The 27,094-nt window shown below is 46.9% G+C and overlaps 1 protein-coding gene across 1 annotated transcript in view; it reads right to left on the bottom strand.

Annotated features, from left to right (window-relative positions):
* Window positions 1-27,094, bottom strand: part of LRP5 (LDL receptor related protein 5) — a 412,593-nt gene that overhangs the window by 33,773 nt on the left and 351,726 nt on the right. The window contains exons 14-15 of the mRNA XM_078682857.1: window positions 23,518-23,729; window positions 5,670-5,860 (exon numbers count right to left, since the gene is read on the bottom strand). Of these exons, the coding sequence (XP_078538983.1) occupies window positions 5,670-5,860; window positions 23,518-23,729 (403 nt within the window). The remainder of the gene's footprint in view (window positions 1-5,669; window positions 5,861-23,517; window positions 23,730-27,094) is intronic.

The following is a 27,094-nucleotide window of genomic DNA, read 5'->3' as shown; positions in this document are numbered from 1 at the left end:
TATCAGATGAATCTTGCCATCACACATTCACTTCTAAACTATCAGATGAAGCCTGCCATCACACATTCGCTTCTAAACTATCAGATTAATCTTGCCATCACACATTCGCTTCAAAACTATCAGATGAATCTTGCCATCACACATTCACTTCTAAACTATCAGATGAAGCCTGCCATCACACATTCGCTTCTAAACTATCAGATTAATCTTGCCATCACACATTCGCTTCAAAACGATCAGATGAATCCTGCCATCACACATTCACTTCTAAACTAACAGATGAATCTTGCCACCACACATTCGCTTCTAAACTATCAGATGAATCCTGCCTTCACACATTCACTTCTAAACTATCAGATGAATCTTGCCATCACACATTCGCTTCTAAACTATCAGATGAATCCTGCCTTCACACATTCACTTCTAAACTATCAGATGAATCTTGCCATCACACATTCACTTCTAAACTATCAGATGAATCTTGCCATCACACATTCGCGTCTAAACTATCAGATGAAACTTGCCATCACATATACGCTTCTAAACTATCAGATGAATCTTGCCATCAAAACATGTATCCCTCGATCACTTAAATTGATCTACTCAACACAAATTGCTACGAAAATTGCCAGTGACACACCAGGCTTTGCTTAATGTTTCTTCTGCTTTTGGTCTTCATGCTGCTCCAGACTAAACCTCTGATTCTTAAATGCTTTTCATAAAAAAAATGACTAATGCTTTTGTTTTGAAAGGACACAATGTGTCACAGCCTTGTCTCCTTTCTGGTTCAGCATGTGTAGGCATATTCCAAACGCTTCTTAGAATGTCGAAGAATCTAGGTGTACCTTACCCGCAAATCCAACCACGGCTCAAACGAAAGTGCAAAAAAGAAACAAACAAATCTAGAAAAGAAGCCCTTTAAAGCTTCCGGTTATAATTTAGAATTCTAAACCACTACACAGTCCTGTTCATTCACTCTGGAATTTTTGGAAGAAAAGATTCATGTGAACAAACATCCTATTCACTACTGTTAGCAGAATACTTCTCCTGCGCTTGACCTCAACCTAAGAGGCGCCTGTCCGACCACAGTCCCGTACAAAATGTACTCTTCATTCATACACAAAAGTGCTCCGTTGCTTCGCAGCAAGCCTGCACCGCGCAACAAAGATACAAACATTAATACTGTGGAGTATCAGCAATTCTGTAGGGCCATCTAAGGGTAGAGATCTAGCCAGCCAACTTGCTAGATAAGATCACTGTCAAATTCACTATTTCACCATACCCTAGCGCAAAACGTAAGGTAGACATTTTGTAACAACTCTTTGAATACCTTGATTACTTAATGGTAATCCTCATCAAACGGAGTCCTACTGTTCCGTATCACCGTCCTGATCTATGAGGGTGACCTACCCCGTTAGACAAGTACCTTGTAACCCTTTTTTTTCTTCTTAGCTCCTCCAACATAGAGTTCTGACATAACGAGGAGAAATTAGCCAATCAAGAGCAAACATGCCACTAGGTGAAGCAGGACTGTGATGAAAAATGGTGCCTGCAGAAGGGGAAAAGAAAGGCAAACACAGATGGCAGAGAGACCTGAAACAAAAGGCGTGAGGGCAAAGAGCAAATCCATGCTCATCATCTCAACTCAGAGGAAGGAATGAAGGGACAGAGCAGAGAACCAACGCAGAAGCAGCAAAATATAACATCTGATAAAGTACTGCATGTTTTTTTTTTAGTATACCATCACACAAGGGTATTTTGTTAATGAATATTTATCAGGCAGAAGAAGTGATAAAATAAAATTGAGCGCTAAACAGTGAGATACAGCCAGCTTTTCAACAGTTTCCTACACTCGAGTGAGGATGAATCATTGTCCAATTCAGGGGCATAGTACTCCATAATCTTGCCACTGGTACAGAAAAGGCTCCGACACGCACAGTAATATGAGGATACTTTGGTACTCTGAGGAAGATCTTGGATTATAATTAGGGTAGTCGCACTAGCCAAGAAGTTTTGTATCCAGGCAAGGACGGTTTCTCAGATACCAAAGCCTCCCAGGCGTTCTAACAGTACCTGTGGTAAATGGTATCAAAGGCAGCTGAAAGATCTTCCAGGATCAAAGCTGCAGGGACAGCCGGATGTGTAAACCGTGTAACACTGCAATCACAATGCTTTAAGTGTTACAGCTGGCATAAAAGGCAGACTTTATTAGATGGGAGTAGATCTTGAGATTCCACAAATACGGATAACTAGTTGAAGACAACCCGTTCAAGAAGTTTAGCCACAAACAGTAATTCTGAAAATTGTATGTAGTAAACAGTGCTTTCAGAATCCAGTTTTTTTCCTATTGGTCTAATGCAAGCCTTTTTTAATTCATCTTGGACACAACCAATATCTAATGACAAGTTAATTGTCAAGGCATGATGATGCAAATTCGGCAGATGTTCATGTACATTAGCTGGAATGATATCCGCTCTAGAGACCTAGGGCTTACTACTCTTTACCTGGGATGCGTAGTCCTCAACACTTAGTTATTACCATTTTTACTTCTGGAATAGCTAATCCAATGAAATCTCCTTTTGAGGCTGGACATTAAATCAAATGAGCTTTTATAGCTAATATTTTTGTGGTCAAAGAAATCCGCAAATTGATTGCATTCAACGTCTGAGCCAATATATGACACCTGACGAGGCGTTTTCTTCAACTCTGCTGAAAAAACTGATTTAGGGACATTTGGTGCATTCAGGTTTTTTATGCAAAATATTCAGCCTTCGATTTCTTGCTGACTTTCTGTAGGCATCATTTAAAAAAGCCACTCATTTTTGGCATTTGGCCCAAAAGAACTAAAAACACAGAACTTCAAACAATGGTGAACCAGGAGAAGAACACAGGAGAGAATACACTGGCGTACCCATGTGGAACAGGCCAAGTCAATAATGAAAACGAGCAAGGACTATCCAAAAAGACCTAGGCCAAAAAGGACTAGTACAAAAAGGTCCAGCTTGAGGACACAACGTTGAGAAGATCCGAATGGGGTCTACTAAATACACCAATGGTAAGAGAGGCTAATGCCACAGTTGCCAGAACAGCCTGCCCGAAGGCAGCATCCTGTTTAAGACTCCAAAAAACAGAGGAAAGGACCAATATTAAACGGCAGAGGGAAATGTCTTCAAAGTCAAGAAAAGAGAAGCCCTAAGAAGATCGGTCATCCCTTAACAGAAAAGTTCAAGATAGGACTACCAGCATTAGGCGACCACTCCTAGGATAAACAAGGCGAAGCACAAGAAGTCCAGCAGCAGTGACCAAAAAAGTAAATGACAACTAGAGAGGGATACACAAAGAGGTCACTGCAGACAGAACCAGCAGCATACAAAGAGGGCACCATAGACAGAACCAGCAGCATGGGAGGATCAGCATTGTGACAGAAGTCACCAAGAGGTAGAACACCATGGAGAAATTGAGAGGCCCTCAGATAAACAGAAAACATCTTCATAACAAAACACCAAAATCCAGCACTTCAAAAGATGAAGGCTAGAGGCAGAAGAAAGAGATGGACCCCACTAAGAGTAGGTGTAGACCAAAAAAAACCTCAGGAGTCAACAGATGTATATACAGAATACTGGCCAACATCAGGCCAGTATACCACTTTCAAAGAGTGTTAACTAAAACATGCTAGACTACAGGCAAGTGGGATACCTGCAGCGCAGGGAGCATGAATGTGGCAGAGAAGAGTCCAAAAGGATGATCAGAAATGAAAAAATCCAAATGAAATGGAATATCAGTCAACACCCAGGGAGTCAGCCCTAAGTGAGAGTGGTCACCAGAATGAGCATGGCTATCAGAAGGAAGCAAAAGTGAAAATGCTCACCAACAGTTAATAAGCCCCCAGAGCAGCCTAGGATCAAGTGGCAGCACTGGGAGAATCGGATGGAAGAGAGGCTGACTCTTGTGTATTCCTCTCTGGAGGGAGAAGGTGCTAAACACAACAGTTAGAGATACAGCATGCCTGTCTCGAAAGGTTGGTCCCCCTCATAGATCAGGACTTACAATATACTACTAGGCAAATGAACACACGTCCAGGCGAAGAACTACATTGTGGAAGACATGATCATGTATTTACCCACTGAACATGCATTTAATTCTACAGGCAGGGCTGAACAGATGGACTACATATTGCTCACATTTGGAGCCAATTTTGACCAGATATGATCCAGGGAACAAAATGTATTGCCATCATTGCGAGCCTACGGCCTGAATCATACACTCGAACAGCAACAGCACTTAGAATACTATCTAAAAATAGCTCTGTGCAGACTTACGCTTTGGCCCGGGAAATAATATAAATCGACAATAAAAACGAGTTGATGCTGCGAGTTACTCTGTTTTTTCCATCAGTAGTACTCCAAAGCGGTCTATCTCCATGAATACAAGCATCATCCCTCAGATACACAGAACAGGAATGGTAGTAGCTGTGATGGTTTTCCTGGTATTCAGAACAGGTGTAGGCTGTTCGAGCGTATATTGAACATGGTTGTTGCTTTTTAATCTCTTTCTAAGGTATTGCTCATGAAAGGTAACCATCTATGTACTGAACCGGGTTTTTATATGCGTGGGAACCTTGCACTGCTGCTACCTGAGCACTGGAGGGGAGCTTGCAGTGTTGGCGTACATGCTGTACCTGTTTTTGTAAGTTAGTACAGCGTGAGGAAACCCTTTTCACTGGACAAAAGCTGAAGCCTACAATCTCATTAAACATCATTTGTTCTTCCTCTAACATCGGCCTGCCGGGGCTATCCATTCTGGTAAAAGGACACCAGGCAATAGGTGCACCACAGAAACCAACCCCAGCATGACAGGTAGCTATACTAGTCACTTAAGAGACATAAAATGAGTGGCGTAACACAAATTGATGACTCTTCTCCCCCCCCCCCTTGCAGAATGCGATGAGGCTCCCCCCAGATTCTTCCATATTGCACAGATTTTCATTGATCTCGGGCTGAATGGCACCCCCTGGAAAAAGCAGTGCCTATGTTACGCAACTCCTTGGAAATAAAACAAACCAAATGCTCATGTCATTTCAACAATGCATAGATGATGCCCCAAGGCCTTAGGGAGCATTGCCGTACAATCACCAGGTCCTAAATATGGAACCAGCCCAGGCCCCATACCGAATCAACATACAATAAAGGGGACATACAGGGGCAGGTGAGTGTTTTTAGAAACTGCACGAATCCTGGAATAGGCTGCACATTTTTATTAGTTTCAAAAGTTTGTCTTCAAGGATGAAAAGTATTGATATTGTACGCAGACATGGGAAATGTCGTTTTCAAAACACCAATCAACCGAAGCATCCCCCGAACGGCAACAAAAAACATAAATATACACATCTAGCTGCTTCAGAATGATCTGGGAAAGAGCACAGCACACCGATAGGGATGTTACACGGATCTGAAAGTCTGGTTATTATAAACACGTATTTGCACAATCTACAGCACTCACTAACTGCAGAAAACAAGCATTTGACAATCACTGGTATGGCATACTGACACCACCGAGGAAGGATTCGTCATGTCTACAAAACTCCCTAAGCCTTGGAGGCAGCAGCATTCAAATGCACACCAATAAAGCGCGGAACAGTTTAGAATGTGGTGCTGATGCATATTCCTTACCTGACAAATCACTACTTTCAATGCGCTTCAGATCTGCATCCACCCAGAAGAGCTTTCCCAACTTGTTGTCAATGACGAGAGCCACTGGCCGGATCAGCCCAGTATTGAAGACCACTTCGCGCTCTGTGCCATCCAGCGCAGCCCGCTCAATCTTTGGTGACCTCTCCTGCATGTTCGTGAAGTACATATACCTGGCAGCAGAGCAAGAGTGCAGGTTTGTCATTTTCAACAGTTCAAGCATCTTCCCCTGCTACAGCCAAACTTTGACATTTATGAATGAAACCTCTAAAGAGGCTACAAACAGGAGAAGCCAAAGCAGTTAATGACCAAAATATTGAGGAAAAAATATCATTGTTCTAAATTATCGTATCAATAATTCTGTCAAGTTAAAAATATCCTGGAACAAAATACAGAAGAATATTTTTTTTTTTAGAATTGTACTACGGTTTTTAAAAAATATAATTTTAAATAATCAGTTGCTTTCGTATATTTGTATTAAAATAGATCTGAACAGGCGAAATATACATTCCAGCAGACCCGTCAAGGCAATAGTTCTTCATGAATGTGTGCACTGATGTCCATGAAACAGCCTGACTGACAGATATCCAGGACGGGCACTCCACCTGCCAACACAGTGGTACTAGCATTGGCTCTGAAGGAACTCACCCACAGACCTTCTGGAGGCTGCTTCTTAGACACTGCATAGCAGATCTTAATATAGAAGATTATCCGTCGTGATATGATTCGTTTCAGCACTTACAGCGCATTGCTCCACTGAACACCACAAAGAGCTGATCGTCCACTCACTAGACCTTAGGTACTCACAGTGTGGCCCGGCAGGCCTTCATTGGCGGCCTGCGGACCTTGCCTTACAGTTTCCACGGCTGGCAGTAAACACAGAAGATGACTGCAGAAGCATACATAGTGCATATGTATTAAATAGGTATTCACTAGTATGATCGGTTATATGTTATTACAACGAACTCCGTTGTAACGCATGCCTTTACCACGCATGCGTTACAACGGAATACTATTTTCACGCATAACCTTCTCCACGTTTTTTCCGTGGTGACGTGTTACGTAATAAAAAAAAACCCGGCCGTTTCCTTCCTCTACGATGCCGATTCCTTGCACTTCTCTAATTAAGGTTAGTGGGGTTTTTTGAGGGGGGGAAACCCCCCCACCCCCCATTTTTTAATTGTACCCTTTACCACACATGCCTTTACTACGTACCTCGTAGTAAACGTATGCGTGGTAAAGGTTTTCGTTGTAACCACGCATGCGTTGTAATGCATGCGTGGTTAAGCTTTTCGTTGAAACGGCCGCGTTGTAGTGGCCGTTTCCCGTATGATCCTGCTGCCATCTTCTGTGTTTACTTCCAAAAAGGCCCTTTAAAAGTCAGCTGTAAGCGCTTTCACAGCTGACTTTTAAACAGGCTTTTTGGGAAGCTTCATGTTTGACAGTGACAGATAGAGGAAGAGAGACAGATAGAGGCAGAGAGACAGATAGAGGCAGAGAGACATATAGAGATCGAGACATATAGAGATCGGGACGGACAGAGACAGATAGAGTGACAGATAGAGGCAGGGACAGATAGCAGGGACAGATAGAGGCAGGGACAGATCGAGGCTAGGACAGATAGAGGCAGAGAGATGGAGGCAGGCAGAGAGATGGAGGCAGACAGACAGAGACATAGAGGCAGGGACAGACAAATCCAGACAGAGACAGAGAGAGGGAGAGGGAAACGGAGACAGGGACAGACAGATAGAGGCAGAGACAGACAGAGAGACGGAGAGGGAGACGGAGGGAGAGAGACGGAGAGGGAGATGGAAGGAGAGAGAGAGGGAGAGAGAGAGAGAGGGAGGGAGAGAGGGGGAGGGAGACAGACAGAGAGAGGGAAACAGCCAGAGGGAGGGAGACAGAGGGAGGGGGAGGGAGACAGAGGGACGGAGACATAGGGGGGGGGAGACAGAGGAGGGAGAGGAAAGCAGACAGAGGGAGACAGTGGGACAGACTGAGGAAGGGAGACAGAGAGAGGGAGACAGAGGGAAAGAGAAGGAGGGAGACAGGGAAAGAGAAGGAGGGAGACAGAGGGAGAGAGAGGGAGGGAGAGAGATGGAGGGAGACAGAGAGAGAGCGAGAGGGGGGGAAGAGAGAGCGAGAGAGGGGGAAGAGAGAGCGAGAGAGGAGGGAGAGAGAGAGAAAGAGAGGGAGACAGAGAGATAGTAAGAGGGAGGGGAACAGAGAGATGGAGACAGAGAGAGGGAGAGAGAGATGTGTGTGTGCTGGGCCTGGTGGCTCAGTGGACTAATGCATCCGGTGCAGGGGCCTATGTTAAACCTCATGATCACAGTTTTTTGTTTTACCCCTCTAACCCCACCCCCTACCCCACTGACCCCGCCCCCACCGGTGCGGCCCTCAGCCACAAACCACACTTTAAATTTGTCCCCCGAGAGTCTGTGAGTACCCATGCGTGACTAGACCTTAGTACAATCAATGTAAAATGTCAACGCTCTTCTGGGGTCCAAATGATGAAGTTTCTCTTTCGAGGGGTGAGGAAGAGCAATGAAAGTCAGAAGAGTAATGGATCGTCTGACAAGAAAGGGAGTGACAACCTTCGGCAGGTCTGCTGCTCTGTAATACCAGTTTGTCACAAAGAAAAGTTGATATAGGGCAGTTGGACGGAAAGAGCCTCAAGCTTACTCATGCGATGAACTGACTGAAGAGACCACAACGAGAAAGGCAAAGAACAGTTGTGCATTGGCTCAAATGGGGTGAACATACACAATGTGAGAACTAAAATAATATCCTATTGAGACATCACCAAGGATTTAGGTGAAAAATAGGTACTGAAACTTCAAGAAGCTCATTACAACAGGTGACCTAAACCAGGACAGTTGGTCTGATAAATACAAAAAGGCCAAATGGACCAACAAATAACCTTTAATTGTGCCTGCTGCAAGTTTTTGCTGGGCTAAAGACAACACAAAGTGCAAGACATTTATTGCAGGACCACCAGACCCCAAGCATATCCCACTGCCCGGCACACACAGATTTTTTAGGTGGGCGCATGGCCACCAAAATGATGTAATCAACTTCATAAGGAAGGGCGAATGCAGCTCAATCTCCACACACGTAGGTGTAAACTGCGCAGGATCGTGTGCAAGACCCTGCCATGCTGCTGCGACAGAATATCCTCCTGAAGTTGTAGACTGATTGGAGGACAGGTGCTCGTGCCCATATGTTCTAATGACCACACTCTACTGGTACAAACTGAACCCACTCGGATGACTTGGGCCAGTCATTCCTGCTCTTCTTCAGAACTCTGGGCAGGTGAGGCAATGGCAGAAAGGCATGCATAAGTCTTGAGCTCCACTTTAGGCAGAATATGCATCTGAATGAGAGCAGTCTTGGGAACACCAGCGCGCAAATGTGTTGACAATGCATGTTCTCAGCTGTGATGAAGAGATCGAGCAAGTGTTCTCTTCACTGCTGGAAGATGCCTGGTGCCACCTCGGGTTGTAACTACCATTCATGAGGCACTGCCTGAGTTTGTCCCCCCCCTGGTGCTCAAAGTTCCCATCAAATGCTTCAAGACCAGGGAAATGCCCGGACAACCAAGCCAGTTCCAGAAGCGCTGAGCGTTGTGGCACAGGACCCTACTCCCCCCTGCTTGCTGCAGTACCATATTGTGGTGGTGTTGACCTTGAGGATCTGAAACAGCTTTCCTTTGGCATTGAAGGCCTGCCTTCCTTCCATCCATCAAATGAATGGCCTCCATCTACAATAGCTCAATGTGGAGCTGGTTCTCCACCCGTGACCAGACTCTTCTGATCTCCATCTCTACCAGATGTCCTCCCCAACCAAGACAGCTGCTCTTATGGCATCTTGGGTGAGAGGTGTAAGAAGGTCTGAAGCTGCACCATTTGAATAAAGCAACATAAGGAGAGCACATTAATATAAGCCACTATGCCCAGTTCATAGTCAAAGGTTTGTTATGCAGGGGACTGGAGTGGGACAGGCGCCAATCTCATCAGGCCAGTAATCCGAAAACTGCTTCCAACAATTAACACCTCGGTTTTGTCCAATTTCGATTTAGTCAGAGAACTCACCCACTAACTAACCTGCCTCATGGTCCATTGAAAAAAAGCGGTCATGCTCTCCCGTCCATCGCCTTGACAGATGTGGACATTCAAATTTAGGTGCCATGAAGCATTGTTCTAGAACCCTAGGCTGATATGTGTATTGCCCTCTTAGTTCGAGATGTATTTGTAAATTCTTGACTGGTGCAACAGGCATCACCATTATCTATGAGAACCATGGCTGTCCTGCCCATTCTAACGTTATCAGAACCACTACCATCCTGGATGTCTGTATTTTCTAGCAGACTGAGTGAATGAAAAATTGATAGAAATGTGCAGGCAACTACCTTGTACCACATTATACATAGCCTATCCAAATTGACTCCCTTATTTTTTGTTTTATTTTGTTGAAAATACACATCTTCCACATGCTTTTCTTCATGCCTTGATCTATTTTTCACTCATTTGCCTCAATAATGCTGTGGAGTAGAGTGTCACGCACATTACTACTACTGGGACATGCTACTGTGTGTCACCAGTGATGCATTTTATTTTGCGATAGCTGGTGTGAAAGTGTGCTCAACTGTTCGGAGATATAATGCATTTTTGTAATTTCACACCCTCCTATCTCCAAGAAATTCAGACAGGTACAGAGACATTTTGCTCTGATGGAGGCAATCCTCCGGTGAAAGGCACAGTATGCCATTGTATTCCGAGAGCCAGTAAAAGTTTTGCAGAAGGACTTTATCTGCGTTGTGGTTATATTCGATTTGTTTATACTCATTGTAAATCCCACATGACGCAATATTTGCATCATCTTTTTAGTTAATTTTTGGGAATTTCCGAGAGAATCTCTACTGACCAACCAACCAATTGTCTATGTATGAAAGCACATGCATTCCCAGTCTTCTGACGAGAAACAACCATGGACAAGCATCTGGTGCAAACCCTAGACAGATTGTATGGCAATGGGTGTTGCCCTTAAGTGATGAAGTGCTTGACGTACATGGAATTGTGTATGTCTCTGCTTTGATTGGATTCGAAAATATGTACCCTCAATAGCGATACTGGTATTTAGTGACCTGACATCCAATAAGGGTCTTAGTATTCAGTCTTATTGGAGTACAAGCATACCCAAACACCTTTTTTCCATATTCAATGATTCCTATTACTCTGCTTCTTTCAACAAAAAAGGTCAAGTGATCTACACTTATCTGCAAGTCTGCTCCCTGAGCATTTTTTCAAACAGCTGACATATCCCTGGGAAACAGTGTTCATCACTCACGATAACAGGTTATTGTTGACCACTTTTGTGGATAGAATTCCAGACTTCCTTCTGGGGTTGCATTTGGGGTGGTGGGAGACAGTCACTGTGTCAATGGATGGATCTATTCTACTGACACTATTTTCCGCTTTATTTTGTAGCTATTTTATATCCACTGCTAAAAGGTGTTCTCACTGTGGCGTAGATTCCTGGATGGTACTGGGACCTTGAGTATGAAAAGCCTGCAAAGACTACAAACAAAAAGGCTTCACATCCTAGATGGGCTTCTCATAGTGAAATCTTGCACAAATTATTCCGTTTGTTTCGCTTTAATATTTTCTAGCACATCAGCCACTTGCTTTTCAAAGAGGGGTGCTCCATCAAACAGTGCATTTTAGACTTGTCTTGACACAAGGCAGGTAGATAGGCCTCTAGCTTCCATGTCCGCCAGATCTAGCACTCTGTCATAATGCACTAGTTATCCTGATATCATGTAAACTTGGTTTGTAAATAAAAACTTTTAATTAAATTAAAGGACTTTAAGCTGTACCCACAGCCTTTTGCTCTTAGCCTTAGAGTTTTCAGCACCAAACATTCCTTAGAGTCTGGTGCATTAGTTTGCACAGGCTACATCTTTGATGCAAACTGCTTCTACTTCTTTTTTTAAGTTAAGTTTATATTAAAGCTTTGATTTATTAAGTTTGTGGCACTCTGACTTATGTTTACTTCCTGGATGCTTCTCCTCCAAAAGTGCATCTTTCTTTTTGATGATGTAGCATGTAATAATTTACACGAGCTATCTATGACAACTGTGACAAATCTAAACACTGAACTGTCCATACTCCACAGAAAATCAGCCTTCACAAACTATATATTTTCAAAGCATAAGACAAATGTTGGTACATGGCTGTCAGTCTTTTTTTTTTTAAACAGATACAAGATCTTTCACAGGCGAATAAAGAAAAAAAGCAGCTCAACTAATTGCGCTGATTGGTGGTACTCTGTGGAGCACTGGTCAGAATCACAGAGAAGAATTCAATATTGAATTGAAATCCCATTTTTTGACGCTATTAAAAGGGATAGAACATTAACAATAAACCCTCTGAAATCCACAGTGTCTACACTCCTATGCTAGACACTGTATTCAATGTTTGACCTCAGGACACCCCCACGCCGCACGGCCCTCCAGCTGTAGGCGAGTCTGTGCCCCCTCGCTGCTGCTCGTTGTTCCGTTTTTTGCCCTCCTGTGCCTCTGATTGTTATTTTTGTAATTGTATTTTGTATTTGCACTGTATCCCTGTTCTTCCGTTCGTTAGCTCCCCTGGTGTGACCCCCCCTCCGCTACCCGCTTCCCGCCGCTGTGACATCGCAGCCCGCCCCCTTTTCTTTCTGTGTCCTCCCCGCTGCCGCCTCCCAGCTGCTCCTCCCTCCCACTTGGCCTTACATGGAGACCGTGCAGCGCAGGTGAGTGTGAGCTGACCTCAGGACACCCCCACGCCGCACGGCCCTCCAGCTGTAGGTGAGTCTGTGCCCCCTCGCTGCTGCTCGTTGTTCCGTTTTTTGCCTTCCTGTGCCTCTGATTGTTATTTTTGTAATTGTATTTTGTATTTGCACTGTATCCCTGTTCTTCCGTTCGTTAGCTCCCCTGGTGTGACCCCCCCTCCGCTACCCGCTTCCCGCCGCTGTGACATCGCGGCCCGCCCCCTTTTCTTTCTGTGTCCTCCCCGCTCCCGCCTCCCAGCTGCTCCTCCCTCCCACTTCGCCTTAAATGGAGACCACGCGTACGCGCAGCGGTTGCACCGATTGTGCGCCAAAGGCAAGCCCGTCTGCGCCCGTCCACGTCTGGACCGCGCCCAGCGCCAGGACCCCTGGCCCCCGCCGATGCCTGCCCACCCGACGAACCTACGACGCCGCCACCCTCAACGCACTCAATGCCGGCCGGAACCCCGCCTGCTACCGAGCCACCCCGAAACGCATCCACGGACCCTTCACCTGCCAAGCTTGCCGATTCACCTGCCTCCGGACCTACACCGCACCCGCCAAGCAGAGCACCAGCAGCAACCACCTCAAGTGCATCCTGCTCAACACCCGCTCCGTCCACAGACACGCCGTGGAACTCTGGAACCTGCTAAACACAACATCACCAGACGTCGCCTTCCTCACAGAAACCTGGATGAACGCCTCCACAGTGCCCGACATCGCCATCGCCATCCCGGACGGATACAAGTTCACCCGGAGGGACCGCGTCAACCAGACTGGAGGAGGCATCGCCATCGTACACAAGAACATCATCCGCATCACGACCAACTCAGACGACACCCTCACCGCCGCCGAACACCTCCACTTCCAGATACATACCGACCCCAAGACCACACTCAGAGGCACCCTCATCTACAGACCCCCGGGACCACGCACACAATTCAGCAAAGACATCGCCGACTTTATCAGCCCGCACGCCCTCCCCTCCACTGACTACATCCTCCTAGGGGACCTCAACTTCCACCTGGAGAACAACAATGACAGCAACACCACCACCCTGCTGGACAACCTTGCCAACCTCGGACTCAAGCAACTGGTGAACACCCCCACCCACTACGCCGGCCACACGCTTGACCCCGTCTTCTCCTCCAGCAAATACATCTCCTTCAGCCACTCCACCGGACTTCACTGGACTGACCACAGCTGCGTCCACTTCAGTTTCAGAAGAACCACAACCCACCTTCACCCGCAACAGGTTCCTCACAGGAACTGGAACAAGATCACCGCCAACCAGCTCACCACCTCCCTCAGCCAGAACCCTCCCGCGCGCACAACGGACCCCAACAAAGCAGCCAGCAACCTCACACAGTGGATCACCAACTGCGCAGACGACCTCGCTCCACTGAAGACCCATCCCAGCAGACCCGGCAGCAAGAAAGCCTCTTGGTTCACCGACGAACTTAAGAACTCCAAGAAGAACTGCCGCACCCTCGAGAAAACCTGGCGCAACGACCAGACCACTGACAACATGACTGCCCTCAAGCACGCCACCCGCAAACACCACCAGCTGATCCGCACCACCAAGAAGACAGCATTCAAAGAACGACTGGACAACAACGCCCACAACAGCAAGGAACTCTTCAGCATCGTCAGAGAGCTCTCCAACCCCAGCGCCGGAAACAACGACATCACTCCCTCGCAAGACTCACTCGCCTCGTTCTTTCATAGCAAGATCGCCGACATACACAACAGCTTTGGAGCACAAACCACGCACCCAACCACCGAACAACCGCCCCCCACCACCACCCTCCGCGCCTGGACCCCGGTCAGCACCGAAGACACCACCAGCACGATGAACACCATCCACTCCGGATCACCAACCGACCCCTGCCCCCACCACGTCTTCAACAAGGCCGACTCCATCATCGCACCCCAACTCTGGGACATCATCAACAACTCCTTCAACACCGCCACCTTCCCGGAGAGCTGGAAGCACGCCGAGCTCAGCGCCCTCCTAAAGAAACCATCAGCGGACCCCACCGACCTCAAGAACTACCGCCCCATCTCGCTCCTCCCTTTTCCTGCCAAAGTCATCGAGAAGACCGTCAACAGACAGCTGTCCGCCTTCCTCGAGACAAACTAATCCCTCGACCACTCGCAGTCCGGTTTCCGAGCCAACCACAGCACCGAGACCGCCCTCATCGCAGCCACTGACGACATCCGATCCCTGCTCGACAACGGGGAAACAGCGGCCCTCATCCTCCTGGACCTCTCCGCAGCGTTCGACACTGTCTGCCACCGCACCCTTGTGCAGCGCCTCAGCAACATCGGAATCCAAGAGAAGGCACTGGAGTGGATCATCTCGTTCCTCGCCGGAAGAAGCCAGAGAGTCCGCCTCCCCCCGTTCAGATCCGAGGCTACCGAAGTCATCTGCGGCGTACCACAAGGATCATCACTCAGCCCCACCCTCTTCAACGTCTACATGAGCCCCCCTCGCAGCCATCGCATGACAACACAACCTCAACATCATCTCCTACGCCGACGACACCTAGCTAATCCTCTCCCTCACCAACGACCCCGCCATCGCCAGCACCAACCTACACGAAGGGATGAAAGACGTTGCCGAGTGGATGAAGAACAGCCGCCTGAAACTGAACTCAGACAAGACAGAAGTCCTCATCCTAGGATCATCGCCCTCCGCCTGGGACGACTCCTGGTGGCCCCCTGCCCTGGGCACCACTCCCAAACCAACGGACCACGCACATAACCTGGGCTTCATGCTGGACTCCTCCCTCACGATGACCAGACAAGTCAACGCCATCTCATCATCGTGCTTCAACACCCTGCGCATGCTCCGAAAGATCTTCCGGTGGATCCCAATCGAAACCAGGAAGACGGTCACCCAGGCACTCGTCACCATTCGACTGGACTACGGTAACACCCTATATGCCGGAACCACAGTCAAACTTCAGAAAAGACTCCAACGCATCCAGAACGCCTCCGCACGACTCATCCTGGACATCCCCCGACACAGCCACATCTCCGGACACCTGAGAGACCTGCACTGGCTCCCCGTCAGCAAGAGGATCACGTTCAGACTCCTCACCCACGCACACAAGGCTCTCCACGACCTGGCCCCAGGTACCTCAACAACCGCCTGACCTTCTACGCTCCCACCCGCCAGCTACGATCGACCAGCCTCGCCCTCGCCGCCGTTCCACGCATCCACAGAACCACCACCGGAGGAAGATCCTTCTCCTACCTGGCAGCCAAGACATGGAACTCCCTCCCCATCCACCTTCGGATGACCCAGGACCATCTCTCCTTCAGGAAGCAACTCAAGACCTGGCTTTTCGAGCAGTAGCGGACTCCTCTCCCCCAGCGCCTTGAGACCCCTCCGGGTGAGTAGCGCGCTATATAAATGTTATGATTGATTGATTGATTTGAACATACCTAGAACATACTCTGGACTGGAACTTTCCTTGAAATTTGGGTCTCATGCTCATGACACATACTCATATACACAAGTTATGATGCCACATAACGAATAGTTTCTTACCTGTCGGTGTAGTTTTGCAGCTTGAAGATCTTTCTAGATTCACTATGCTGTGCATATTCTGCAATCTGGTGGTTGGGTCCAGAATCGTAGTCTTTTTTCTCTTTTTTGTCGTAGCCCAGGTGGGCGTCGACATCCCACCATTTGGTGTACCTTCGGTGACTTCGGCGTGCTTCCGGCGGAAGCTACCACCCTTGGGCGCCATCTTCGGATTCTTTTTTCTGTCTCTTTTTTCTTTTCTGTGTTTGTAGTGAATCCATGGCTATGTTTGTTAATTGTTTATTCAACGTAGTTCTTTTCACATATCTTTTCACGTATCTTGTAAGGTTCAACTTGCTTTCTTTTCTATGTGTTTCCACCTTCCTCTCCAGCCTCATCTTTCTGGCGGAGGCGGGTGGGTTCGCTAGTGAATCCAGAAAGATCTTCAAGCTGCAAAACTACACCGACAGGTAAGAAACTATTCGTTTTGCAGCGTGAATCTTTCTGGATTCACTATGCTGTGCATAGATTTTGTAGCGATTTTCGTTACTTTTGTGGCGGTTGGGTGGAAGATGAGCGTTGGTTGTTGAATATATGTTGAAGCACCTTTTGTCCTACTTGTGCTTCCTTGTTCATTTGTACATCCACACAATAGTGCTTAGTGAACGTGTGCACTGAAGCCCATGTTGCTGCCAGGCATATGTCCTGAATTGGTGTGTTGGCCAGAAAAGCAATTGTTGCTCCTTTCTTCCTGGTGGAGTGGGCCTGTGTCCCTCCTGTTAGCTCCTGGCCCGCTTGTTTGTGGCAGAATTGTATTGTCTGTGCGATCCATCGAGCTATGTTGTTTTTAGTCACTGGTTTACCCATGTAACTGTTTGCGAAGGATACGAAGAACTGTTTTGTTTTCCTGTGTCCCTTCGTCCTTTCAATGTAGTGCATCACAGCCCTTCTTGCGTCTAGAGTGTGGAGCGACCTCTCAGCGCTTGTAGTGGGGTTCTGGAAGAAGCTAGGAATCTGAATACTCTGATTCATGTGGAACCTTGACACCACCTTTGGCATGAAGTGTGGGTCTGTTCTCATCACGACCCTGTCACTGTGTATCTGGATGTAGGGTTCCTGCAGTGTGAGTGCCTGCAGTTCGCTCACCCCTCGTAGCGAGGTGATTGCTACCAGAAAGGCCGTCTTCATCGTTAGCATTTGCAGTGATGCTTTGTGGGTGGGTTCGAAAGGTGCTTTCATGAGCTCAGTCAGTACCACATTTAGGTTCCAGGCCGGTGGCGGCATTCTCTTTGGTGGCGCTATTCTTTTAGCCCCTTCTAGGAATCTTTTTACTACTTGGGATGTAAAGAAGCTTATCCCTGTTTCTCCTCTTGTGTATGCCACAATCGCTGCCAGGTGCACCCTCAGCGAGGATGAGCTTAGCTTAGCCTTAATTAGGTGCGTGAGGTACCTTAGCACCGTGGATTCCGTGGTCAGTTTCCTATGGAGTTTTTTCTTGCAACACCATTGAGTGAATCTTTTCCATTTCTCCCCATAGCACTTGCGTGTGCTGGGCCTTCTTGCCTCTCGCAGCACCCGCAGGGTGCTCTCTGGTAGTTTTAGGTGTGCGAACTCTAAGTCCTCAGGAGCCAGGCTGAGAGGTTGAGGCTCTCCGGCTCTGGGTGTAGAACTTCTCCGTTTTCCATGGAGAGTAGGTCTCTTCTTTTTGAGAACTTGTGGGGGGGGGGGGGGGGGGGGGGAGGGGAGGGCTGCGCCATCTCCATTATCTGAGAGTACCAGGTCTGTCTGGCCCATTGTGGTACCACCAGGATGAGCGTCATGTTGCTCATCATGCATTTTTCGCAGATTCTATGCGATGAAATCTCGCTATTCTTCGAGGAAAAAATAAATACTATTTATGGAAGAATAGTGGCAGCTAATAATAACATGGGTGATACCAATAAGCCCCTACCCCCGATCCCGCCAAAGTACAATAAACATCCGCTGCTAGCTATTCCTCCAATTGACAATGCAGAGCTCCTTTCCCTTATCGCCCATATTAAATCTGGATCTCCACATGACCTCCTCCCTGCCAAGATGGTTGCCCCTCTGATTTCTCTCTTAGGACCCTCCATAAAGAGTGTTATTAACATCTCTCTCATGAAAGGACAGGTCCCGGCAGACTGGAAAAGAGCGGTGGTAAACCCAATCAGAAAAAAGCGGCTTACCCATGGACAGACCTCTCAAACCTGCGTCCCATTTCACTTTTGCCTTATATCGGCAAAATAGCAGAGAAGCACGTGAACACTTATATATCAGGACATCTAGAAGCGACGGAGGGCCTGGACTACTCGCAATCTGGGTTCAGGCCTAACCACAGCACCGAATCAGCCCTCCAAACAGTGACCAATAACATCAAAATGGCACTGGATGAGGGCAGCTCTATGATTCTGGTGCTGTTGGATCTCTCCGCCGCTTTTGATACGGTGTCTCACACGGTGCTTCTCGATCGTTTAAAGGACGTAGGTTTGGAAGGAGTGGCTCTGACATGGATGGAAAGTTTTCTATCCGGTCGCTCCCAAGAAGTTTGGCTGGGCTCCCACAAATCCATCTATAGGGAGCTCAACAAGGGAATGCCACAGGGCTCATGCTTAAGCCCGACACTTTTCAATGTGTATGTGGCCCCCTTGGCCAACTTAGCAAGATCATTTGGGTTTACCCCGGTGTCGTACGCTGACGACACCCAACTCCTCTTTCCTTTTAAAAGTCTGACCCCTGCTATAAAAAGATCATTTGCAGATGGAATGAGAGCAATATCAGAGTGGATGTCATCAAACTGTCTTCAATGCAACGTAGAGAAAACAGAGGTCATGCTGTTTGGACAAGCGGCAACACACTGGTCACCTGAATGGTGGCCCTCAGAATTAGGCTCTGTTCCCAGCCCTAAGAGTACGGTAAAAAACTTGGGAGTGTTACTAGATCAGACACTCACGTTTAAAGATCATGTAAACCAGGCGGCTCGTACCTGCTTTCGGGCAATTGGGATGCTAAGAAGAGTGTTTCCCTATTTACCAGATTGCCACAGGAAAACACTTGTGCAGGCGCTAGTCATCAGCAGAGTGGATTACTGTAACGGTCTTCTTTTAGGAGCCAACGAAGGACAATTTAATAAGTTACAAGTAGTCCAAAATACGGCGGCAAGGACAGTCCTGAACGTTCCCTCTAGGACTCCTTCCCGCCCCCTGCTGACTAGACTCCACTGGTTACCGGTGAGGAAACGAGTGCAGTTTAAGACCCTATGCACCATCCACAAAAGTGTGATAGGCGAAGGCCCAAGATATTTGGCAGAAATTTTTCAGCCACACGTACCTGGGCGCTCTCTGCGTTCTAGCAGTCAACAGCTACTGCAGATACCTAGAATAAAGAAGTCCAGACAAGGAGGCCGAGCGCTGGCTCATGTGGGACCAGTGCTCTGGAACTCTCTACCTCTTGAGCTGAGATCACTCACTAGCCACCTGACTTTCCGGAAGACCTTAAAAACATACTTATTTACCAGTAACTAATTTCTTCCCTGTATGATGTACTATCCCTTGAATAAGATCATCTGGAGCGATATTCTGACTGGCAAAGCGCGGAGATACCCCTTTGGGGGTTTATTCAGGCGCTATATAAGAATATAAATAAAATAAATAAATAAATAAAACCCTGGGGATCAGTCGTATCGGGGGAAAAGCGTAGGCAAATGTTTTTGACCAGCTTATCCATAGGGCATTCCCCTGTGATAGTGCCTCTGGTTGCCTGGATGCAAAGTACTGGCATTTTGCATTTCGGCATGTTGCAAACAGGTCTATTGTTGGTGTGCCCCATCTCCTGAATAGTCTCTCTGTTTCCTGAATATTGAGTTCCCACTCGTGGGACGCTGAAGTCTGCCTGCTGAGCCAATCCGCTTCTACATTGTCCTTCCCTGGCAGGTGTATGGCTAGCAGGTCTATTTTTAGAGGTATAGCCCATTTCCAGATTTCCTGTGCCAAGCTTGACAGAGGGAATGATTGAGTTCCCCCCTGTTTGTTTATGTAAAACATCGTTGTGGTGTTGTCTGTTTGTATTAGCACCTTCTGGTTGTACAGGTGTTTCTGAAAAGCCTTGAGGGCTAGAAGCACTGTTTTCAATTCCAGGTAATTGATATGTCTGACTGCATCTGTAGGGCTCCACAGACCCCTCACTTTGAGCCTGTTCATGTGTGCGCCCCATCCCTTCTGGGATGCGTCTGTGGTGATGGTCACTGTTGGGTCCGGTGGTGTCCGTGTAGCCCTCTCCTCTTTGTTACCCCGTGCTCCTCCCCCGGAGGGTTCGAGTGGGAGAGCACCTTTTTCCGTGTGAAGTCACTTAGAGGGGGGTTGTTCACCGCCTCTCCTTCTCTGACCCCGTCCATTTCCTCTTGATCGAAAGGACTGGCCCCTGCTCTGGTAGTTCCAGCTTTGCCTCTGCTGGCCCTGGTGACTTTGGTTGTCACTCTGTTGTCTCTGGTGGAAACTCTGGTGTGAATCTCCTCGCTGACTTCCACCTCTGCCGTTCGGCCTCCGTGTAGGAATGCCCCTCCTCATCCCCCTGAATTGCAGGGCCCCCATGGACCTTGCCGTCTCGTTGTCCTTCTTCAGTTGGGGATAGCTTCTCATCAACTGGGGCTCCGAACAGTGTTTCACCGTTGAAGGGTGTGTTCAGGATATTGTTCTGCACTTCAGCCTTGAAGCCTGAGATCCTGAGCCAGGCTTGCCTTCTCTCTGTGATGCCTATAGCCATCAGTCTGCTGGATGTTCCTGCCCTATCCAAGGCTGTCTTTAGGCACGAGTTAGCGATGCTTTTCCCCTCTTCCACAAGGTGTGATGCCCTCTCACGGTATTGTTCCGGGAGGTGCTTGAGCAATTGGCCCATCTCATCCCAATGCTGGTATTGATGTCTATTCAGGAGGGTGTTGGAGTTCGCCATCCGCCAGTGCGTTGTGGCGTTCCTCTCAATTTTCCTGCCAGTTAGATCCATCCTCCTGCTTTCCTTGTCAGGTGGAGGTCCAGATGTTGTTGGGACGTTTGCCCTTTTTCTGGCCGTTGCAGCGATTATTGAATCTGCTGTGACGGATCCCTTGATGTAAGCTGGGTCCAGGGAGGAGAATTTGTATTTCTTCTCCGTCCTCGGCGTTACTGATCTGCATGTAGCCGGGTCCTTGAAGGCTTCCTTCCCCTGGTCTGTGATACTCTTGATCATGGGCAAGAACTGGCTTCTTGTCTGTATGGGGAGCAATGTCTCCAGCAGGAAATCTGCTTTAGGCTTCTCCTCTTCCAGCTTAACTCCATAAGCTGCTGCCGCCTTCCTGACCACCTCATTGTATGCCCCAATGTCATCCGGTGGCGAAGGCCTCGAGGGGTATGTTTCCACAGCCTCTTCCGGGTTTTCAGCCTCGATGTCCTGCCATTCCTGGTCTTGGGCGGTCGAGGAACCTGAGCCGTAGCTTGACTGCTGCTCCCCGTAGTCCCCTTCTGTGTAGTAGAGGTCTTCTTCCTCCTCGCGCTCCGAGGGATCCGGAGTTTTCGGCGTCTCTTCGACGTCGAAATCCTCGAGTTCCTGTACCTCAGCGACGGCTGGTGCAGGCTTCGAGGGGATCCTGTAACTTCTCATCTTTTCATCGAAGTCCTTCTTTCTCTGAAGGATGTTCTCCATTTCGGCCTGGAGCCTTCTTTTCTTTCTCTGCATCTCTGCGGCCTGCTCGTCGTCGAGCGTTTCGGCTGCTCTTTTCGTCGTCGGCGGCGACGTCGAAACCTTCTTCGGCTCCTTTCCCTTCGAAGTCGAAGACCCTTTTTCGGGGGCTTGTTTCGATGACCTTTGCTTTTCGCTGGTCTTCGGCCTCCAGGAGTCCTTCTCGAAGGATCCGCTGGGCTCTTTTTCGGAGGATGCCGCTTCGGTCGTCGAAGTTTTCGGCGCCGGTACTCCTTTCGAGGCACTGGGCTCTGACTTTCGAGAGTCTGCCTCTGGCTTTCGAGACCCTGTGGGAGTTTTTGGGGTCGTAGACTCTCCTACCTTGTCAGGCGTTTTCTTATCGGTCTCTGCGACCGTGAAGTCATCTGGACCTTCGGCGATGTTGCCCTCGTCGTCGGTGGAGAGGCCCAGTTCGTAAAGCGTCGGGGCCTGGCCCTTGCCCTGCATCGTGTGGTGAGCTGTCCTCTGTCTCTCTCGAACTCGGAGTGTCTTTGGCTTGAAGACGGAGCAGGCGTTGCAGTCTCTGCTTTCGTGGTCGATTGGCAGGCAGAGGTTGCAGACCGGGTGCTGGTCCTTCTGCGCGAACTTGTGGTGGCAGTTTTTGCAGAATTTAAAGGGTGTCTTGTACATCCCTGCGCTCAGGGGCCCCCCTGTGTGCGCATTCCTCCAAGGACGTCGAAGATCTCGAAGTTCTTTCCTTTCTTCGTCGTCTCTTCTCTGATGGTCCTCTTCTCCCGATCTTCTCAGGTCTTTACCGTTGAAGAGTTGATTTATTTCCTCCTTTTCTCCTCCAAAACTTCTGGAGCTTCTCGCGACGATCCAGACCCAACGGCGGAAAAAAGAATCTGAAGATGGCGCCCAAGGGTGGTAGCTTCCGCCGGAAGCACGCCGACGTCACCCAAGGTACACCAAATGGTGGGACGTCGACGCCCACCTGGGCTACGACAAAAAAAAAAAAATGAGAAAAAAGACTACGATTCCGGACCCAACCACCAGATTGCGGAATATGCACAGCATAGTGAATCCAGAAAGATTCACGCTGCAAAAATACACACGTGAAAGTGGAGTGGTTGATGCACTTTTCCAACCAACTACCTCAAGACAGAGGCATGGAAAGTAGGTGCTCCTGTTAACAGTTCACGCTGAAAAACGAGTTATGTTCGTTGCTCTTAAAACAATGTGCTTCAGGCGTGAACTGAAATTAAGAACAGAACTAAATACAAACTACACTTGATGCGTCGGTATTTCCCAAGTTCACAAAATGTAGTCATTTCAAAACAAATTTTGGAAAGCAAAAAGGAAAAAAAACAACAGTGTTCTTGTAACCTCAACACTGGTAGCCACATAAGTAATTAAGGAACAGTGAAAGCAAGTATACACATTTCTCTGATATTGACAATCAATAACGTTGAGTGTACAGCAATCCAATCAAAGGGATTTGTGATGTGGGTTGAGCGCACTAATGCCCAGTGCTAGCGTACAGTCTTGTAGTCTAGCAAAGAGCAATCCTAACAATAATGGTGTATACTAAGGGATCTCGGCACAGAACAGACACTTGCAGAAAGGATTTAGAGAAATGCAGGACTGTGGATTGGAGTAACATCAGGATGGCTGCATCCAGCCAGCAGACAGTGAAATTTGTCCTTGCCACTGACATTTATACATTAATAACCTAAAATGTAAGTTCAGTACATGCAGCACACATAGAAAATAGCTCACAGTTCCATTCATACACTCTTGGACCATGGAGGAAGTTCTCACCCGCGTTCAGCATTGACAGCGATGGCTCTGGGCTTATCAGTTTCACCCCGTAGCACCACTCCAATGGACTCCTTGTTTAACCTGTGAACGTTGATTGTGTTTGTGAGTTCACAGGTCCAGTACAATGTGTGGCTGTACATGTCGATGCTCAGGTCATAGGGCAGCTTCTCCGTGTTCTGGCTTTGGTTTGGTGAGGTTACCACCACTAGTGCCTACAAATAAGGAGGAAACAAGTGACAGGGTAAAACCTCACGCTAAACAGTCTGGTATCTTAGCAAGTTGATGCTGTCCCTCTCAGGTTGATCATGGAGCATCCTACCACTACACTTTAATTTCCACGGAGAAGGGAGTGATGTAGTCCGTGAGGTGACCACATTCAGAGCCCAGGCTCTCATGCTTAAGCAGGGTGACTATGCCTACAAGGGACTTTGTTTAAAGAAGATTCTGTAGTTATTTATATTGGACTTACTCTGCGGGTGAGTCTAATTCGAACAGACACCCAATTGTCATTTAACAAAAATCAATGAATGAATAAAGCACAAAACTTGGATCATCTACTTCCAAAATATTGATTGTATTCAAGTGATCATTATTCTCATTAGGAGATATGTCATTGTTATTTCTATTGGAATAGATGTTTACTTCATGAAGTGTAGGACAAATTTGATTTCACCTCTTTCATGAATTATTGCTGAATTCATTGTTCATGTGTACTTCTTTTTAACTCGATTATATATATATATATATATATATATATATATATATATATATATATATATATATATATATAAATATAAAAATATTTTTGTATTTTCAACAAAAGGTATTCCGGTGTTTTGTGCTTTATTCATTCATTGATTTTGTCAAATGACAATTGGGTGTCTGTTCGAATCGGAGTACGTCCAATATAAATAACTACAGAATCTTCTTTAACCAAAGTCCCTTGTAGGCATCTTTACCTGTCACTGTTAGATTCGCCCAAGCCTCCAAGGATATATTGGGTTTCCCCTGCTATTACATAAGCAGGGTGACAGCACTTTTCCTGAAAGCACTAATTTAATTTTAAAAAGGATACCTGTACAGCATGTCAGCCAGTTAACTTTACAACTACGGTGCTGACAAAGTTCCACAAACAGGCCTTGCCTTTAAACATTTCTGTGCTGTATACTCAGATGGGGAAATATTCATAGTAACAGTGGGAGCAGCAAAGCACACACTGTCATTTATGTACTGATCTGTATTCTGAAAGTGACATTAGAGCAAGAACCAATCTAATATTGCCCATAACCTGGAAGGGGAGAGTAGAAGAGGGAAAAACTGTAAACTGTAGAAGTGTCGAAAAGGGGTTAAAATAATTGCACTACCCGATGACCACCAACCACACAAGAATATAAGATTATGGATGAAATCAGAGGACCAGCCAAAGCAAATTATTCCAAAACCACACATAGATGTCCAAGAGGCAGTAGAAGACGTATCCCTTTCAGTCTATGCTCTTTAGTAATGAGCTCCATCTACATGATCATCTTTGGGCCCTATTGGCACAAAGTTAATGGACTATACTTAAGGACTGGAAACCAATGACCTAATAGTATTTACGTGTCAAACGTCCAGCTTTTTACTCTCCTTATCCTGTATTATATGACTCGGCATGCCTTCTTTGCACTGTAAATCGCAACTTCACCCTATGCTGTTCCCTCGTCCAGCCTAGACAGCTCTTTTAGAGACTGACATTCAGATGAGTGGCTTCGTGGCGGCAGGCTTGCAGGGCCTGGCCTCTTGAGTAGTTCATCTGTAAGCCCATCTTTGGGTTAGCACTAAGGAAAAGAAAGTGCTCCTGCTCACAATCTTCAAAATCCTTAATGCGTGGGGAGAATTCTGAGCCCCTGCTTTCTACACTGTTACTGACGTAAAGATCACGATCAACTTAGAGAAATACTTCTGTAGTCACAGAAGGCTAACCATAAAGCAACAATGTCAAAACCATAATATGCACGCCTCTCACACTTCTTCACCCATCACACTAAGCGCTGCAGCCCCTTATACGACAACCGCTCCTCGGTGGTCATCACACACGGCATAGAAATATTTACCGCATAGGATCCAAACAAAGACCAAATCCTTCCGCTCACACACACCCTACACATTGTAGCATGCTACCCATGTAGACAAGCGCCCCAACTAGGGCTAGTAACTGCCTGCTGGAATATCAACGAGACCTCAGTGTACACCTACTAGTGTGTTGTGTCTTTTCACTGCCCAGTAAAATCTTCGAGCCTTGCGTTCGAAATTTTCAGCACTTAAATGCTCTCTCACATGCCAAACACTCCAACAGCAATTGTTGAAGATGGAGAAAGGCAACCTGCTAAATAAACAAACAAGTACCAACTCCTACGTAAAAACAGTAGCAAACCCAAGGCACAAAGACCAGCCTCATGAAGCACCTTACTCCAAAACGTGGGCTTGTAAATACTCCAAAAAGGATTATTAATACTGAAAATTGTGTAGGACTGTAATGCCATAAGCAGCTTACTTTAGCTAAATTAGCAGCCCCAGGAAACTGCAACGCACAATCCTTTGTCGGTTCACATCAGCGGTTTTTTTTACTTACATTTTAGAGGGCAGTGTACCCTCTTGTGTTTTTTATGTTCAACAATGACACTACGACTGGGTGCTATTAACCAGCCCCCAGTCTTCATCACTCTTAAGAACCATCCTAGTTCTCCAGATGTCCTCTCTTGATTTTATTCCGTTTAATATTTAGGGCATGTTGTCTTTTCAGTCTACTTGCTGTAGTTGCGTTACAGCACAAATGGCACAATAACCTACATTACACTTATAAATTCCAAACTAAGTTCAAAGGGCTAGAGGAGGGAAGTAAGTCGAAGTAGTGGAAACGGATAAACCCACTGACGTAAGCTGCAACAGATTTTCACTGTAAAGAATCTAGCGCCTCTAAATCTAACCTCTTTGCAGGACAGGACTCGAAGCGCTGTAATAACTTAACCCAAATCTGCATCATCTCTTTCAGAGTTTGTGTAGCAACAAACCAATGTGTGATCAACAGTTACAGGCGCTTTGCAGGGGATTATTGTCAACTCACCCGAGTTTGAGAACAACTGTATCTGAAGCCCAAACACACTATGAACATGAAGTAGATATGAATATCTACTCGTTTTAAGAAAAACACTGAGGTCACTGTTTCAATGCAAAGCTTCTTTTGGCTGGCTGTGGGTAGTGCTGTGCTCGCATGACATGGAGAGCTAATTCATGAATGCACTGATTTAAACCTTATTTGCATGGCCTGAGAATTGCATTCCCCTTCACTAAAGTCAACAGTCAATTCCACAAAAGGTTCTCGTGTTTTCTTTTGCTTTTCTACAACAAAGACCATGCTTTGGTACCTGGGTGGATCTAAGACATTCCCATATCCATAGTCGAGGGTGACTCTGCAATTTCAAACTAGCTTGCTGAATCAATAGTTAAATCCTTGTTATTGAAATGTGTACACTGAACCTCCCTAACAAGTTTCACTCAGTCCTCCAGAACTGTAGTGCTTTACTCCCATATATGTATA

Source organism: Lissotriton helveticus, chromosome 3_1 (assembly GCF_964261635.1).
Source record: "Lissotriton helveticus chromosome 3_1, aLisHel1.1, whole genome shotgun sequence".
Classification (NCBI taxonomy): Eukaryota; Metazoa; Chordata; class Amphibia; order Caudata; family Salamandridae; genus Lissotriton; species Lissotriton helveticus.
Note: the sequence above shows the minus strand (reverse complement) of the source record. Positions and strands in the feature narration are given on the sequence as shown.